The 13,108-nt window shown below is 50.6% G+C and overlaps 1 protein-coding gene across 5 annotated transcripts in view; it reads left to right on the top strand.

Moving 5' to 3' along the window:
- STS (steroid sulfatase) overlaps positions 1-13,108 on the top strand; it is a 158,785-nt gene that overhangs the window by 32,106 nt on the left and 113,571 nt on the right. For all 5 annotated transcript variants that reach the window (XM_059679047.1, XM_059679046.1, XM_059679048.1 and 2 more), the window contains exons 5-6: positions 2,986-3,409; positions 9,215-9,351. In XM_059679047.1, the coding sequence (XP_059535030.1) occupies positions 2,986-3,409; positions 9,215-9,351 (561 nt within the window). The remainder of the gene's footprint in view (positions 1-2,985; positions 3,410-9,214; positions 9,352-13,108) is intronic.

Below are 13,108 nucleotides of genomic sequence, written 5' to 3'. Positions count from 1 at the left end.
TGGATGGATAAATGGAGATAGATGATAGATAGATAGATAGATAGATAGATAGATAGATAGATAGATAGATAGATAGATGATAGATAGATGATAGATAGATGATAGATAGATAGATAGATAGATAGATAGATAGATAGATAGATAGATAGATAGATAGATAATAGATAGATAATGATAGGCACTCAGAAAGATGGATGGATGGGTAGATGGAAAGATAGATGAAACAGACAAGGATATATAAATCAGTAGATGAAATGGATGATGGATCAATGGGTGGATGGATAGATGGATAGATGGATGGAGATAGATGATAGATAACAATAGGCACTCAGAAAGATGGATGGACAGATGGATGGATGGGTAGATGGAAAGATAGATGAGATAGAGACAAGGATATATAAATCAGTAGATGAAATGGATGACGGATGGACAGATGGATGGAAGTATGGATGGATGGACGGACAGGTAGATGGAAAGATTGATGAAATAAGTAATAGAGACAGACAAGAGTAGGTAGGCCAGCAGATGGAATGGATGATGGATGGATGCATTCATGGATGGATGGACAGATAGAAACATACATGAGATACGTAAGAGACAGACAAGGGTAGATAAAACAGGAGGTGGGATGAATGGATGGATGGAAAGATTGATGAGATAGGTGATGGAGACAAAGATATATAGATCAAAAGATGAAATGGATGATGAATATATGGATGGATGGACGGACGGGCGGATGGACAGATGTGTAGACGGAAACATACATGAGGTAAGTAATAGAGACGGGCGAGAGTAGGTAGACCAGTGGGTGGAGTGGATGGATGGAAGGGTGGATGGACAGATGGGCAGATGTGTAGACGGAAGGATACATGAGATAAGAGACAAGAATAGATAAAACAGGAGATGGAATGGATGATGAATGAATGGATGGGTGGATGGATGGATGGATGGATGGATAGATTGATGAGAGAGATGAGAGAGACAAGGGTATACAGATCAAAAGATGAAATGGATGATGAATAGATGGATGGATGGACGGATGTGTAGATGGAAACATATATGAGGTAAGTAATAGAGACGGACAAGAGTAGGTAGACCAGTAAATGGAATGGATGATGGATGGATGGATGGATGGGTGGGTGGATGGATGGATGGATGGATGGATGGATGGATAGATTGATGAGAGAGATGAGAGAGACAAGGGTATAAAGATCAAAAGATGAAATGGATGATGAATAGATGGATGGATGGACGGATGTGTAGATGGAAACATATATGAGGTAAGTAATAGAGACGGACAAGAGTAGGTAGACCAGTAAATGGAATGGATGATGGATGGATGGATGGATAGATGGACAGAACGAAAGCTTCATGAGATAAGTAATAAAAACAGACAAGAATAAATAGATCAATAGATGAAATGGATGGATGGATGGATGGATGGATGGATGGATGGATGGATGGATGGATAGACAGATAGATGGAAAGATAGATGACAGGAATAGATAGATCAGTTGATGAAATGGATAGATGAGTGGATGGATGGACGGACGGACGGACGGATGGAAAGACACATGGGATCAGTAATAGAGACAGACAAGAGTTGAACAGTAGATGGAGTGGATGGTGGCTTGATGGATGGATGAGATCGACGGATGGAACAGATGGTCGATAACAGATACGGTTACACACACGGAGCATACAAAGCCACAGACGCACACCCTGCCATTGGTAAGCATTTTCATTTTCACTTTTTAAGACTAAAACTGCACCCTTATTGGCCTCCGTCGATACTCCCATATCGACTTAATCCCGTGGAGACGCACGGTGCCTTCTCCCCTTTCCCGTGACACGCGTGTGTCCAGAGGACGGTCGTCAGAAAAATGAGCGTTCTCATTCCTGACACGCGTTGTCGTAAAACCATCATCTTTTGTGTGTGTGTGTGTGTGAGGCCCTCACTAATTTAGTGGCATAATTAACATTTTATAAGAAATGTTCATAGGTACTTAAAGTAATGGCAGAGTTATGAGTATGATTTCATATTGCCTCTGGGGCGGTTTTTTTTTTTTTTTAGAAGGATTCATTTCCACTGGTAACATTGAGGGAACAAAATCAAGTCAGTTCCAAGACTTTAATTTCAAGGAAGCCTGTTTCAAAGCAAAACAAAACATCCATCTCAAAAAAAAATACACGTTTTTTCCTATTTAGTTACATCTCAAACACATGAAATATGTTAGTTTTTTGGTGTGTGTTTTTTAAAATATATTTTTATTGATTTCAGAGAGAGAGAGAAACATCCATGATGAGAGAGAATCCTGGATCGGCTGCCTCCTGCACGCCCCCTACTGGGGATCGAGCCTGCAACCCGGGCGTGTGCCCTTGATTGGAATCGAACCCAGGACCCTTCAGCCCGCAGGCCGATGCTCTATCCACCAGCTAGGGCTAAATATGTTAGGTTTTTGCCTTTTGTTTTGTTTTAGGTCTTTGTTTTGTTTCAGTTCTGCCCCCACCCCCTTCCCCCAGCCAGTAAATTACTTCTTGTTTTCGGGTAGAGCGAGTTAATACCCTAGTGTTTGTGGAAAAGGAAGCAAAAAAAACCCCCCAAAAAACCCCTATAGGGTCCCAGGAAATAGGACGTTGGCTAATAAACAGGCAGAAAGCGCCCGGCTGGCGTGGCTCCGTGGTTGGGCGCCGACCTGTGAACCAGGAGGCCAGGGTTCGATTCCCGGTCAAGGGCACAGGCCCGGGTTGCAGGCTCCATCCCCAGTAGGGGGTGTGCAGGAGGCAGCCGGTCCATGATTCTCTCTCCTCATCAATGTTTCTCTCTCTCTCTCTCCCCCTTCCTCTCTGAAATCAACACAAAATATATTTAAAAAAATAAACAAATAGAAAACAGGCAGACAGATCCTCCTCTTTGGTGGGTGGGAAGCCGAGCCTGGTGTCTCCGGGGCCTAATCACACCCCCTCCCCCGTTCGCGTCCTCAGGGAAGTGGCACCTGGGCACCCACTGCCACAACAACACCGACTTCTGCCACCACCCGTCCAGCCACGGCTTCGACTACTTCCACGGGCTGCCCGTCACCAACCTGCGGGACTGCAAGCCGGGGGCGGGCAGCGTCTTCACCCAGGCCGTCCGCGTGCTGGTGCTGGCGCCCCTGCAGGCGCTGGCCCTGGCGCTGGTCACGCTGGGCGCGCTGCGCTGGCTGGGGCTGCTGCCGGTGCCCGGCGCGGTCTTCCTCGTCCTGCTGCTGCTGGCCGCCGCCCTGCTGGGCCTCCTGCTCTGCTTCCTGCACTTCTTCCGGCCCCTCAACTGCTTCCTCATGCGCGGCCGGGCCGTCAGCCAGCAGCCCCTGTCCTACGACAACCTCACCCAGCGGCTCACGGCCGACGCCGCCCGCTTCGTCCGACGGTGGGTGCCGCCTCCCGCGTCCCGTCCGGCCGACCCCAGCCCCGCCGTGCCCCGGGAACTCGGGCTCGGGTTTCTCCACGGAGGGGGGCAGACCCGGGAGGTCCCCCAGCCCGATTGCCCCCTGGCCCGTGGCCACCCAAGCCCCATGGCCCCTGCCAGTCCCATGGCCCCCCAGACCCATGGCCCCCCAGTCCCATGGCCCCCATCCCAGCCCCATGGCCCCCCAGTCCCATGGCCCCCGAGCCCCATGACCCTTCCAGTCCCATGGCCCCCCAGCCCCATAGCCCTTTTCAGGCCCATGACCCCCAGTCCCATGACACCCCCCATCCCATGGCCCTCCAGTCACATGACACCCCTCGTCCCATGGCCCCCAACCCCATGACTCCCCAGCCCCATAGCCCTCCCCAGGCCCATGACAACCCCAGCCCCATGGCCCCCCAGTCCCATGGTCCCCTAGCCCCTTGGCCCTCCCCTGCCCGATGGCCCCCCAGCCCATGACCCTTCCAGTTCTATGGCCCCCCAGTCCCATGACCACCCCCCCCCGCCCTATGGCTCCCCAGCCCCATGGTCCCCAGTCCCATGGCCCCTCCAGCCCCATGGCTCCCCAGCCCTATGGCTCCCAGTCCCATGACACCCCACAGTCCCATGGCCCTACCCAGTAGGAGCGTCTGCCCCCTGGTGGTCAGTGCACATCATAGCGAGCGGTTGAGCAGCCTTAGCACATCATTAGCATATCATTAGCATATCACGCTTTGATTGGTTAGCAGACGACCGGACCCTTACTTAGCACATTAGGCTTTTACTGTACAGGATTCTAGCTGTGACACTAAACGAACGCCCTGACCCCAGCGGAGGTCCCAGTGTCTGCACGTTGACAAACCCCTTCCCTCGTCAGATCCCTTGACTGTATTTTATAAGCAAGACGCGGCCGTGCGAAGGCGTAATGGGGCCCCGAGGATTGCAGGCCTGTCGGGGCAAGCCGGCCCGGCCGTCAGCTGTTGGGCACATGGGTCTGTGACACATGGGCACATCCGTGTGCGTCCGCCAGCCGCCCGCCAGAGTGCGGGGCAGGTTAAGAATAAACGCCCGTGACGGACTGACGGGCCTTAGAAACGAGACTGGGTTTCCAGGGCGATCCATGTTTTGGGGTTTTTTTTGTGTGTGTTTTTTTTTTTTTTTTAAAATATGTTTGTATTGATTTTTAAAGAGAGAGAGGGAGAGAGAAATATCAACGAGGAGAGAGAATCATGGATCGGCTGCCTCCTGCTCGCCCCCTACTGGGGTTCGAGGGTATAACCGGGGCATGACCGGAATTGAACCGGTGACCTCCTGGTCGCTGGATCCATGCTCAACCACCGAGCCAAATCCAGCTGGGCATGTGTTTTTTGTTTTTTTAAAAATATATATACAGTGGGGCCTTGACTTACGAGTGTCCCGACTAATGAGTTTTTTGAGATACCAGCTGTCTCTCGGCCGATTTTTTGCATTGAGTTGACAGAGTAATTTGAGTTAACGAGCTCGGTCTCGGAACGAATTAAACTCGTAAGTCAAGGCCCCACTGCATACGTGTCTATTGATTTTAGAGAGAGGAAGCGAGACGGAGAGAGAGAAACAACAATGATGAGAGGGAATCATGGACCGGCTGCCTCCTGCTCGCCCCCCACTGGGGGTCGAGGGTATAACCTAGGCGTGTGCCCTGACGGGGAATCGAACCGGGACCTCCAGGTTCATAGGTCGATGCTCAACCCCTGAGCCACATCGGCCGGACTATGCCATATGCAATCACCATTCACCAGGGATCGCTCAGAAAGAATCAGCCGACACTCCTATTGCATTGCAGTTGTTTTCCGCGCTGACTCAGGTAGGGGACACTTATTGGATAATGAAGGCCACGCCCTCAGGCGTGGAATAGGACGTTCCGGACCTTCGTGGCGGCCGTCTGTGGGCCCCGATGTTGGCGCCCATGTTTCTAGGATGTAAATCTTTTCTTTTTTTAAATATATTTTATTGATTTTTTTGCAGAGGAAGGGAGAGGGATAGAGAGTTAGAAACATCGATGAGGGAGAAACATCGATCGGCTGCCTCCTGCACACCCCCTACTGGGGATGTGCCCGCAACCCAGGTCCATGCCCTTGACAGGAATCGAACCCGGGACCCTTGAGTCTGCAGGCCGACGCGCTATCCACTGAGCCACACCGGTCAGGGCGGATGTAAATCTTTTCTGTCCCAAGATTGAAATGATGGCAGGTGGCTGGAACGCTGGTAGCGTCCTTCTGTGTTTTTGGGTGTTTTTTTGTGTGTGTGTTTTTTATTTATTTTTATTTTTTTAACAAATAGCGGGAACGCACGTAACAGCTGAAAGTTCGTTCTTTCCTCACGGGCGTGCAAGAGAGAGGCAACACATTTTCAAAAGAGCTGTTGACTGGAGTGCTCCAGCTCATAAAGTAAAAGAAAAAAAAAGGAGTGAGGCTGTGATGGTCACATCTGCCACCCACCAGCTGGCTGCGTGACCTTGAGTTTTCAAGGTCGATGAGGAGAGACAGGGGAGACCTAGGCCCCGTGGGAGTCTGATGGAGAGAGAAATGGCCCCTCCTACCCTCTCCGCAGCAGATGACTCACCGAGGCAAGGGGGGGGGGGGCGCCGCACAGGGCAGCCAAGGTTGTGTCGGTCTAGCCCACGTCGAACGTACCTGTTTCTGGATGCTTCCGTGGTTTTGATCACTGGGCACTTTTTTTCCCTACATTTTCAAGTTGTTTTCTATTTTATTTATTTATTTATTGGTGTGATTTTTTTTTTTTTTTTTTGTCAATCCTCACCCAAGGATATTTTCCCATTGATTTTTTTTTTATTGATTAAGGTATTACAAATGTGTGGTTACTCCCCCATGGCCCCCCCCAATCCTGCTGTCACCCTCACCCTCTGTTGTCTGCGTCCGTTGGTTATGCTTATATCCATTGATTTTTTTAAAAATATATTTCTTTATTGATTTTAGAGAGGAAGGGAGGAGAGAGAGATAGAAACATCCATGATGACAGAGAATCATGGATCGGCTGCCTCCTGCACGCCCCTTACTGGGGATTGAGCCTGCAACCCAGGCATGTGCCCTTGGCGGGAATCGAACCTGGGACCCTTCAGTCCGCAGGCTGACGCTCTATCCACTGAACCACACCGGCCAGGGCTCCATTGATTTATTTTAGAGAGAGCGGAAGGAAGGGGGAGAGATGGAGAGAGGGCAGCATCAATGACATTGATCGATTGCCTCCTCCCGTGTGCCCCAACCAGGGCCGGGCATCAAGCCTGCGACCGAGGTACGTGCCCTTGACCGGAATCGAACCCAGGGACCTTCAGTCCACAGGCCCACGCTCCATCCACTGAGCCAAACTGGGTCAGGCTGGTTTTTTTACTATTATTACTATTGATTTCAGAGAGGAAGGGACAGAGAGAGTGAAACATCCATGATGAGAGAATCATGGATCGGCTGCCTCCTGCACGCCCCCTAGTGGGGATCGAGCCTGCAACCCGGGCGTGTGCCCTGACCGGAACTTGAACTCGTGACCTCCTGGTTCCTAGGTCGATGCTCAACCACTGAGCCATGCCGGCCGGATTCAAGTTTTGTTTCTTTTTATATAAAATCTATTCACTCTGCCCTAGCCAGTTTGGCTCAGTGGATAGAGCGTTGGCCTGCGGACCGAAGGGTCCCGGGTTCGATTCTGGCCAAGGGCACGGACCTCGGTTGCAGGCTCCTCCCCGGCCCGGGCCCTGGTCGGGGCTGTGCGTGCAGGAGGCAACCCATCGATGTGTTTCTCTCTCATCCATGTTTCTCTCTGTCTCTCCCTCTCCCACTCTCTCTAAAAACCAATGGGAAAATTTCCTCGGGGGAGAATTAAAAAATAAATAAACAATCAAATAAATAAAATGAATGCATGAATAAACAAATAAATAAAGTGATAGAAAATAGAAAACCTATTCACCCTGCATGACACCCAGGACCTTAGCCGGCGTCTGTGATGTCGTGGAGATGAGACAAAAAGTATCCCGTTCGCAGGGGCGTTTTTACAATGAGGGCGTTGAGAATGGCCTCGGGCTCCGTGGCTTGCTCATTGCGCCCACCTTTTCGTTTATCTCTTTGATGCTCACCTCGGTCATGTGATCCCGCCAATCATGCTGCCTGCTTCCTCTTTCTGCATCTCTTCGGTCCCCCCCCCCCCCCAGGTGGTTGGCACGGCCCTAGCTCTGCCTTCTCAGCACATCTGTCAGCCTCATCTTGTATTTCCTGCCGTGACCATATCTGTGGACTTTTTCAGCTGCTTTTATCTTTTTCTTTTTTTCCGCCTTAACTTCGAATCTAAAAATAAAGGGGCGATGAGACGAGCGTGAGATTGTACCCACGCGTCATGCATAATGTGGCTGTCTTTTTAGGGTCGAGTGCATATGTCATTGCATGTTCATTTGGGCGAGTCTGAGCTGGGGTTTTGGTTTGGTTTTAGGTCCGTAATCTGCGTTTTGAAAAGAAGGAACTATAGTGTTTCCGGGGGCGAATAAACTTCCCCCAGAATAAGTAGTGTGGAGGCCTCGTGGTCCGCCCTGCGTGGCAGAAGTCCATGACATACCATGGCTTACTCTCAGCTCCTCCACGCTGTTCAAAGACTTCTACTCTTAGAAATTACCAACGGGATGCCTGGGTCCATATTATGTTTTTAAAATACTTATTTGTGTACTTACTAGAGGCCCGGTGCACGAAATCTGTGCACAGGAGGGAGGTGTCCCTCAGCCCAGCCTGCCTGCTCTCCACTCTGGGACCCCTGAGGGGATGTCCGACTGCCGGCTTAGGCCCGATCCCTGCAGACCACTGGCTCCTAACCGCTTGCCTGCCTGCCTGCTGGCCTGATCACCCCTAACTACCTCTGCTTGCCGGCCTGATCGCCCCCTAACTGCCCCTCCTGCTGGCCTGGTTGCCCCATAACTGCTACCCTGCTGGCCTGGTCACCCCTAACCACCTCTGCTTCAGCCCCCGCCACTGTGGCTTTGTCCGGAAGGACGTCCAGAAGACATCCAGTCTAATTAGCATATTACCCTTTTATTAGTGTAGATTTGTTTGTTTTAGAGAGAGAGGAAGAGAGAGGGATAGAAACATGGATGAGAAACATCCGATAGGCTGCCTCCTGCACGCCCCCTAGTGGGGGTCGAGCCTGCAACCCAGGCATGTGCCCTTGACTAGGAATCGAACCCGGACCCTTCAGTCCACAGGCCGACGCTCTATCCACTGAGCCACACCAGCCAGGGTCTGGGTGGATATTCTTTCGTTGTTGTTGTTTTTCCATTGATTTGTAGAGAGAGTGGAAGGGAGGGGGAGAGACAGAGAGAAACATTGATGTGAGAGGGACACATTGATTGGTTGCCTCCTGCACGCACCCTGACCGGGGCTGGCCCAGGTTCGAACCTGCAATTGAGGCATGTGCCCCTGACTAGAATCGAACCCGGGACTTTCAGTCTGCAGGCTGATGCTCTATCCATGGAGCCAAACCGGCTAAGGCTTGGTGGGTCTCCTTTAAAAAAAAAAAATTATTGATTTCACAGAGGAAGGGAGAGGGAGAGAGAGAGAGAGGGAGAGAGAAACATCCACGATGACAGAGAATCATGGATCGGCTGCCTCCTGCACGCCCCCTACTGGGTATCGAGCCTGCAACCCGGGCCTGTGCCCTTGACCGGAATCGTACCCGGGACCCTTCAGTCCGCAGGCCGACGCTCTATCCACTGAGCCACACTGGTCACGGCGGAATTCTTTTATTTGTATTTTCTTGCAGGAACGCGGAGAGACCCTTCCTGCTCGTCTTCTCCTGTATCCAGGTCCACACGGCCCTGTACGCATCCAAGGACTTTGCCGGGAAGAGCAAGCACGGTGCCTACGGGGACGCGGCCGAGGAGATGGACTGGGGTGTCGGTACGTGAGTCCTTGTCCCCAGTGGGACCTGAAGACGTGGCTGCGTCTTTTCCGCCCTCCGGCTGAATTCTGTGCGTTTCCACCCAATTCCCGATACCGTTATAGGCAGTAAATGTGCTTTAAAATATATATATATATATAAACTAGAGGCCCGGTGCACAAAAATTGTGCACTCGGGGGGGTCCCTCAGCCCAGCCTGTGCCCTCTCCCAGTCTGGGACCCCTCGGGGGATGTCCACCTGCTGGCTTAGGCCCACTTCCTGGGGGATTGGGCCTAAGCTGGCAGTCAGACATCTCTCTGGCAGCCCAGGAGCCCTCGGGCGATGTCCACTTGCCAGCGGGGGGCAGGCCTAAGCTGCAGTCGGACATCCTTAGTGCTGCTGAGCAGGAGGGAGAGGCTCCCGCCATCACCGCTGTACTGGCAGCCTTCAGCCTGGCTTGTGGCTGAGCAGAGCTCCCCCTGTGGGAGCGCACTGACCACCTGTGGGGAGCTCCTGTATGGAGCGTCTGCCCCCTGGTGGTCAGTGTGTGTCATAGTGACCAGTCATTCTGCTGTTAGGGTTAATTTGCATATTACCCTTTTATTATATAGGATATACTAGAGGCCCGGTGCACAACATTTGTGCATTGAGAGGGTGGGGGAGGTCCCTCAGCCCGGCCTGCAACCTCTGGCGGTCCGGGAGCCCTTGGGGGATGTCCACCTGCCGTGAAGGTGGGAGACATTCCCGCTACCACTGCTACGCTCACCAGCCGTGAGCCCGGCTTCTGGCTGAGTTGCGCTCTCCCTGTGGGAGCGTACTGACCACCAAGGGGACAGCTCCTGCATTGAGTGTCTGCCCCCTGGTGGTCAGTGTGCGTCATAGCGACCCGTGGTTCCACCATTCGGTTGATTTGTATGTTAGTGTTTTATTATATAGAATTATTGATTTCAGGGAGGAAGGGAGAGGGAGAGAGAGAGAGTAACATCCATGATGAGAGAGAATTGTGGATCGGCTGCCTCCTGCACGCCCCCTACTGGGGATGGAGCCCACCACCCGGGCATGTGCCCTTGACCGGGAATCGAACCCGTGACCTCCTGGTTCCTAGGTGGAGGCTCAACCACTGAGCCACGCCAGCTGGCCTCTTGTTCCGGCCAGACTGGACTTCTGTCCCGGCTTCTGCCTCTTTCTTTAACTCCCTCTGTGAACTTGGGCCATCTCCTAAATCTCTCGCCCTCCGTCCAGCATGTTTCCATGACAAATTCAGACGAGGCAAGTTCTAAGTTGTTGGGTTTTTGTTTGTTCATTTGTTTTTCTCTTCACGTCCCTGCGATCCTATAAAACAACAGAAATAAGTACAGCTGATGGATTCCGGGAAACACAACACCAGAGCCGTCCCCCTAACGAGATGTATAAGAAGAGCCCGTTATGCGTAGGGCTTTTGCGTCTACAGATAGAAGCCCGCCTCCTTTCATTTCTCCTTGACATGTTGCATGTCAATCAGGGTATAGTTCCTGCTCCTTAATGATACAATCAGGAGAATATTTTATCGTGGGAATGGATGGAATAATTCATCTCTCCTTTTAAAAAAAATATATTTTTATTGATCTCAGAGAGGAAGGGAGAAGAAGAGAGAGAGCTAGAAACATCCATGATGAGAGAGAATCACGGATCGGCTGCCTCCTGCACGCCCCCTACTGGGGATGGAACCCACAACCCGGGTATGGGCCCTTGACCGGGAATCGAACGGTGACCTCCTGGTTCCTAGGTCGACGCTCAACCCCTGAGCCATGCCCGCCGGGCAAGTCTTGTCTCTATTTTGCTTGTTAGTTCCGTGTAGAGAGCAGGCGCCTGATGTTGGCAAGGCCCTACCCAAGATTTTCCTGGAATTTCTAAGCCAGCATGGCTGCCTCTGCCATTTGTGGATAAAGGCCCAGCCGTGGGATTGGGTCAGGTTGCTTTGCAAGGATGTTAAAAGCAGTCGAGACAACATTTATCTTCCTTTGCATCCAGGACAAGGGCTTACAACTCAGCCTCCTTGTTGCTGTCTCTGGAATACTAACATTGCAGGACCTGCAATGGCAATGCCAGCGTTCGCTCTGTTGTTCTGGTGTTCTTGCAGGATGTGATCTCGGACCTACGGCTGTGTATTTCCCTGGGGGTTCTTCACATCCGTTTCCCGTCTTGAATTTTTTAGACGCTTTTATGCTTGATAAATGGGACCTTCTCTGAAACGCAAGCCTCTGGTGTGAATGTAAAGGGGGCGTTGGAACGCACACGGCTTCAAGAATAGGTGGCACATGAATCACGATGAAACTTTCGGGGGGTATTGTAGTGACCTCACTGGTGCCTGGCACTGTGCTCAGTGTTTTGCATGCACTTAAGAGATTGGATGATGATGATGATGATGATGATGATGATGATGATAGTGCTGCTATTGATGAAGGTGGAGGTGATGGTGATGATGGTGGTGATGGTGGTGATGGTGATGGTGATGATGGTGATGATTGTGATGATGATGATGATGACGGTGATAATGATGTTGGTGGTGGTGGTGATGATGGTGGTGATGATGGTGGTGATGGTGGTGGTGGTGGTGATGGTGATGATTGTGATGATGATGATGATGACGGTGATAATGATGTTGGTGGTGGTGGTGATGATGGTGGTGATGATGGTGGTGGTGGTGGTGGTGGTGGTGATAGTGCTGCTGTTGATAAAGATGGAGGTGATGGTGATGATGAAGATGGTGGTGATGATGGTGATAATGATGGTGATGGTAATAGTTATGGTGATAATGATAGTGATGGTGATGATGGTAGTGATGGTGATAAAGATGTGATGATGATGAAGATGGTGATGATGGTGATAATGATGGTGATGATGATGGTGATAGTTATGGTGATAATGATAGTGATGGTGATAAAGATGGTGATGGTGATGAAGGTGGAGATGATGGTGATAATGATGGTGATATGGTAGTGATGGTGATAAAGATGGTGATGGTGAAGGTGGTGATGATGATGGTGATAATGATGGTGATGATGGTAGTGATGGTGATAAAGATGGTGATGGTGAAGGTGGTGATGATGATGGTGATAATGATGGTGATGATGGTAGTGATGGTGATAAAGATGGTGATGGTGAAGGTGGTGATGATGATGGTGATAATGATGGTGATGATGGTAGTGATGGTGATAAAGATGATCATGATGGTGTTAATGATGATGCTGGTGATGATGCTGGTGATGATGGTGATGGTGATCGTGATGATGATGGTGATGATGAAAATGGTGATGATGATGATCATGATGATGATGATGTTAGTGATGGTGATAAAGATGGTGATGATGATGAAGATGGTGATGATGGTGATAGTTATGGCGATAATGATAGTGATGATGATGGAGGTAGTGATGGTGATAAAGATGGTGATGGTGATGATGATGATGATAGTGTTGGTGATAAAAATCGTGATGGTGGTGGTGATGATAATGATGGTGATGGTGATGGTGATGATGATGGTGATGATGGTGATGGTGGTGATGATGATGAAGATGGTGATGATGATGATGGTAGTGATGGTGATGAAGATGGTGATGATGGTAGGGTTGGTGATAAAGACAGTGGGGATGATGATGGTGATGCAGATGCTGGTGATGCTGGGAAAATGATGATGATGATGAAATCAGTAAAGATGATGATGGGAGGAGGAAGGAAGTGATGATGGTTAAGATGAAGCAACCCACTTTAGAGAGAAATAAAGTCTGCCAAGTAAAT

This window comes from Myotis daubentonii, chromosome X (assembly GCF_963259705.1).
Source record: "Myotis daubentonii chromosome X, mMyoDau2.1, whole genome shotgun sequence".
NCBI lineage: Eukaryota > Metazoa > Chordata > Mammalia > Chiroptera > Vespertilionidae > Myotis > Myotis daubentonii.
This window is presented reverse-complemented; position numbering and strand designations above follow the sequence as displayed.